Below are 5,865 nucleotides of genomic sequence, written 5' to 3'. Positions count from 1 at the left end.
CCACAGTGAGTTCCAAATTTCTTGTTGAAATCATTGTTAGTCATCTTCATTGTCTATGTAAAGATCTCAACATCAAAGACAACATCAATTTTGAGGGATTTTGGAGGAGAAAAATCATGGGTAAGAAGATTGTTCTTTTTTTTTTGTGTTTGAGTACTGTTTGTTTACTTTTTTTTTTTGCTATTTCAAACAGATCTGAGCCTATATTGGTGTATTTTTTGGGTTTGTTAAGAGATTTCGTGATCTGTGTTTTTCTAAGTTTTCTGCGTTTTCTGCAACAGTTTTGCTCGATAGGGGCTCGATACTATGTAAAAGATGATTAAGTTGTGAGCTCGATGATGCTCGATAATGACTCGATAATAGCTTGATAGGTATAGCATTTATTTCTCGATTGTGCTTGATATGAACTCGATAGGGGTTCGATTGGACCCTTGACAATTTGGTTTAGTTGTTTCTCGATACGTGCTCGATGGGAGCTCGATACGGGCTCGATAATAGGCAGATGGTGTGGGTTTTGTTAAGATCTCGAGCTAACTTCGAGAAAAATCATACTCTGCCTTAATCAGAACCATCGAGCTCCTATCGAGCTTATTGAACCTAATCAATTCATGTTCTATCGAGCTTATATGGATATCCTATCGAGCATATCGATCATGTCGAGTTTAACCATAGACCCCATCGAGCCTAACCAATTACTGTCCTATACCCCGTCCAATTACTGTCCAATTACTAACCATATACCCCGTCAAGCTCCTATCGAGCCTAACCATATACCCCATCAAGCTCCTATCAAGCCTAACCATATACCCCATCAAGCTCCTATCGAGCTTAACCATAAATCGAGCCTAACCATATACCCCATCGAGCCTATCGAACTCATATCGACACATTCATACTACCCTATCGAGCTTACTATCGAGCTACTATCGAGCCATTGGTTCAAACCCAGAAGAAAAAAACCAACAAAACCCACAGATTTAACATGCATTTCACTTAAAAATGGAGTTGGATTCGAGATCTAACATTTGATTGTCGCCGTGGGAGGAAATCGGCGTCATCGGTTTCGGGTTCGAAAGGAATGTGTCGCTGTGGGTCTCACGTAGATGGAGGTCAACGGAATTAGGTGAGATGGGGGAGGTAGGTCGCCTGAGATGCTCGACGAGGGTTGGGTGAGAGAGAGAGAATCCGAGGGTGTACAGAGAGAAATGAGATGTTAAAATTTTTTGAGTGGGAAAATAAGAGGGGTATTTTGGGTAGATAAGGAATGTTAAGCATTTAATAGTGGTGATATTTTTATTGTAATAATAGACTTTTTTGTAATAATAGACTATTATGCATAAAAAGTGAAAATTTTCATCTTAAACATGATGAGCAATGCATGTATATAAAACTCCCAAACAAAAAATTTATCTTTTCTTCACCCATATCTTCGACCAAATTGTCTCATTAAATTCAACTAATCGTGTTCTTCAATCCTGTTTATATACACTCTCTTACCTATTTCTGATGCTGAACTCAATCTAATTTTAATATGTATTTTGTTTTCAACCACTCTTTTACCCATAGTAGTGATTTTGGTGCTGAAATTGCATTAGACAGTAATGTGTCGTGCTTTTCCTGCAGAATTTAAACTAGGAAATCTTTTAGTAACCAACGTAGGTGATATTGCTATAAAATTTGAACTGGAAAAACCAGTAACTCAAAATAATATTGTTCTTAAAAAAAAAAAACCACTCAGTAACCCATTAAAAGTGATTTTGGTAATAAATTTGCACAAGCAATCCCCTAAAAACCTACCCAAATCACTTGCATTAGAAAACCACTTAGTAACGCGGGCTAGTAATTTTGTCGCAAAACTTGCACCTAAAACCTATCGAGTAAACCACTCTAGTCAATTTACAATTGATTTTGTAATAGAAAACAAACCACCAACCAAGGCAAGTGATTTTGTTATCTAATTCACTAGAAAAAGAAAAATACTTGACCAACACAGACAAGGGGTTGGATACTGAATATGCACAAGGAAAACACTTGAAAATGAATTTTTTTGCAGAATTTGCACTTGAAAACTAGTGCAGAAATCCACTCAAAAACCAACACTAGCAATTTTTCCACTAAATTTTTGCGTGAGAAAACCACTTGGCAACCCATAAAATGGAATTCACAACAGATAACCAAATAACCCAACGAGCTGCACCAGTAATTTTTCTATTGATTTTGGGATAACATATTGCACTAGGAAAACACACTAACTTATACCAGTGACTTTGGTAAAGAATTAAGTCTAGTAAATAAACATCCATCTGCGGACAAGTAGAAGAAAACAAGATGGTAAAAGCACAGTTAAGCTGTTTTATAGGGGGATAGAACGAAATTGTACGACAAACAATGCACTGATATTAATAATCTCAATTAAAAGATACTACCAAAAATAATCCATTTGTCATCCATCAACTTCTGGAACATAAATTAAGGTAAAAAGAAAAGAAAAACATACTCAAAACTGTTTGAACTAAATTCTATCCATAGCAAAGATGCTAAATGACCCCATGATAATGAGAGTAGTGGAGAGGTGGTGGCAGCTCAGTCTAACTCTCAGTTTGCTCCCTCAGCCTTCTGATGGTACTTCTGACAGTCACGGCACTGGCAGTGCTGTATAAAGAACAGAAGCAACAATTAGCATTGTTCCTACAAAGGAAAATAGAGTAACAATACTAAGATCAATTCATTAAACTATAGGAAAATATTATTACTTCAAGGTGTAGGCACCGCCTGCCTTCACTTTTCCACAATCCTTGCATCCCCAGATTCCAACAGCCTTCCTCTTCACGGCATACTGTAACAAGTAAGCAAAAGTGATCAGGCTAAGCAACTACACAACTCCTATGTCACAAATACCCGGAAAATGACAATGCAAACATTGATAAGGGTAGAAAATCTCATTACCTTGCCACAGAACTCACAGAAATATTTGCTGTGCTGACTAACTTCCATCTTCTTAATCTGCTTTCGCAGACTGGCACCATATCGGGTACCTGCAATAAAAGAGGGACACCTTTGAGAAACTTATTCAAAGCTTAAAAAAACAAATCAAATATTGAGAAAGCATTAAAAGAACACATTTCTAAGTTAGCTGACTTAGAAATGATAATACAGAGCATAAATTCAAGTTTGCAAGCATATATATATATATCCAATCCAATTAAACAATTCCTTAAACTTAGCAACTAATGTCCTATATCAAAGTAAACCATACAAAAATAAGATCATTTGTGGCCATTACAATCATTTTATTGAATTAAAAATCATACATATTTATAACAATAACCTCGTAAACAAAAAAAAAGATTCCATAAACTACCCTACATATGACATGTATTCTAACACTTCAGCTAAGTTGGATGACACTTACCATACTTTCCAACGATGCCCGCCTTCTTGGTTCTCTTAGTCTGTGACAAAATTGATAAACCACCATGGAATTAGAAAAACCACAATAAAATGCAGCTAATATCTTGCAAAGAATAACAAGAATCCAAATCATAACTAGTTCGAGAGACCCAAATCATTTTCAGTGAATTCGAAGAGAAACAAAAAAGGTATTGGAGCATTTGAACATTTCCCCAAGAAAAAAACAACAGATCTTAACACTAATGGTTTTCCCAGATAACTTGCGAAATGAAAAATCAGCATAAAACCACGGCTTTAAAGACAATTAAGAAAGAGAGCAAGTAAGAATACCATGATGACGGGTATTGGATGTTCTCCGGCTCCGAAATAACTGACGCGGCTGGTCCGGTTGTTCTGGGAACAATGGCTGAAACCCTAGCGCCATTCTTTAGGTTCTTATATAGCATCAAACAAATACAAATTGGGCCCCGTTCACAATCCGGTTTCAAATGTTAGCTTCGGCCCAGTCCTAAAGCAGCCCAACTACTCAGTGGGCGGGGCGACCTTGCCCCGGTACAACCAGGGCGGGTCACAACACGCCAGGATTAGTTTTTTTTTAATTATTATTTGAGAAGTTTACTTAAATATGGAAAAATATATATAGTTTCTAAATTTATGGGAAAAAAATAATTGTATAAAATATGGTAAGTTTTGGAAAAAAAGTTTAAAATATGGTAAATAAATTACCATAAACTTAATTTTTTTATTTTCTCTTCTCTCCTCACGATCTCTCTCTCTCTCTTCTCATTTCTTTCTTTCTCTTCTCCAATTCAATAGCCATCTCAGATTTCTTCTGGCGTTGCTACCTCCGCTGCTGCCTCTCCGACGACGACAAACTGATTTTCTTCTTCTTCTTCTTCTTCTTCTTCTTTCTTTCTTTCTTCTTTTTCTTCGTCTTCTTTCTTTCTTCCTCTTCTTCTTCTTCTTCTTCGTCTTCTTATTTGGTATTTCTTATTCTTCTTTTTCTTTCTTCAAATCTAGTTTTCTTCTTTTTCACATCTGATTTTGAACCTCATATTTGATTTTTCTGGGTTTTTTTTTTCTAAATCTGTTTAAGTAACCAGGTACTTGACTTCATATTTGATTTTTCTGGGTTTTTTTTTTTCTAAATCTGTTTAAGTAATCAGGTACTTGACTTCATATTTGATTTGATTTAAGAAATGTACTTAAGAAAAGTTGACTGCTATTATTTAGTGTAGACTAGGGTAGTATAAGAAGCTAGGTAGTTGAATATTTTAGGGTACTTTTAACATATGAAAGCTTAGGTTAGCTGATTAGTTTTTTTGGTTGAAAATGGCAAAAGTTGTCAAAAGGTTCTTCTCTGTGATGTTTAGATCAATAGGTTTAGCAGCCAAACATTCATCAAATAAGGTTCTAACATAAATATTTATGTGTTTATTGATTATTTAAAGAAATAGAACTAGAACGTTTGCTCAAAAAATGTATCGATAGGTTTACAAAATTTATTCAGAATACAAGTACAAGAAATAAAAAAACAAGCAAACAAAACTTTTGATTTTTCTGGGTTTTTTTTTTCCAAATCTGTTTAAGTAACCAGGTACCATGACGCCTGAATCATTTTATTCATATCAGATTTTTTTTAGACCTAGGTGTAACCAGTTACAGTAGCGATTAATTTAGATTTTTTTGTTTAGATTTGAATTTGTTTTCACACCTGACTAAGTAACCAGGTACCATAGCAATTGGTTATTTTTTTTAGATTTGATTTTTTTTTCAAACCTCGCTGTAACCAGTTACGATTATGATTAGTTTAGATTTTTTGTTTGAATCTTATTTTTTTTCCAAGACTGGCTAAGTAATTATTTACCATTGCAACTGTCTCTGTTTTTTTTTCAGACCTAGTTGTAACCAATTACCTTTAAGATCAATTTAGTTTATTTTTTTTCATATCAGTTTATTTTTTTCCAAATCTGTTTAAGTAACCAGGTACCATGACGCCTGATTCATTTTATTCATATCTGATTTTTTTTAGACCTATGAGTAACCAGTTACGATAACGATTAATTTAGATTCTTTTGTTTTTACACTTTACTAAGTAACCATGTACCATAGCAATTGGTTTTTTTTTTAGATTTGATTTTTTTTTTCAAACCTTGTTGTAACCAGTTACCATATCTTCCTACTAAGCTTTGAGCCTCTCATCCATTTTTTCTTCTCCTCATCCTTCAGTAGTTTAATTCATCCCCCATCCTCTTCACAAAACCTCCATTAAAATTCCTTTCTTTTTACTGAGTTCAATATATACATATATATATATATTTTTCCACAGATAGATCTAGTCTAATCTTAGCTAGATGTTACTAACAACCAAAACCAGTAGAAGATGTCTCCAGTACTCAGTGAAGTTCTTCTTTCTGGGTATATGATAAGCTCCAGCCCCAGATCTAGCCTTGC

General features: G+C 34.6%; 1 protein-coding gene across 1 annotated transcript; it reads right to left on the bottom strand.

Moving 5' to 3' along the window:
* Positions 1 to 2,374: 2,374 nt before the first annotated feature.
* Positions 2,375 to 3,888, bottom strand: LOC133778037 (large ribosomal subunit protein eL43). Its single transcript, XM_062217850.1, has 5 exons — positions 3,742 to 3,888; positions 3,413 to 3,452; positions 2,947 to 3,035; positions 2,754 to 2,836; positions 2,375 to 2,652 (listed from the first exon to the last, which is right to left on the bottom strand). Exons 1-5 carry the CDS (start codon positions 3,742 to 3,744, stop codon positions 2,589 to 2,591), a joined length of 279 nt encoding a protein of 92 aa, XP_062073834.1. The 5' UTR covers positions 3,745 to 3,888; the 3' UTR covers positions 2,375 to 2,588.
* Between the last annotated feature and the right edge of the window lie 1,977 nt (positions 3,889 to 5,865).

This window comes from Humulus lupulus, chromosome 5 (assembly GCF_963169125.1).
Source record: "Humulus lupulus chromosome 5, drHumLupu1.1, whole genome shotgun sequence".
Lineage (NCBI taxonomy): Eukaryota > Viridiplantae > Streptophyta > Magnoliopsida > Rosales > Cannabaceae > Humulus > Humulus lupulus.
The sequence above is the reverse complement of the archived record's forward strand: the minus strand, read 5'-3'. Positions and strand labels throughout refer to the sequence as shown.

What these genes read in the sequence shown, in the direction of transcription:
- LOC133778037 (XM_062217850.1), bottom strand. An exon ending in GGGCATCGTTGGAAAGTATG is followed by an intron (nt 3,036 to 3,412) that starts GTAAGTGTCATC and finishes CTTTTATTGCAG; the next exon opens with GTACCCGATATGGTGCCAGT. An exon ending in TCTGTGAGTTCTGTGGCAAG is followed by an intron (nt 2,837 to 2,946) that starts GTAATGAGATTT and finishes TACTTGTTACAG; the next exon opens with TATGCCGTGAAGAGGAAGGC.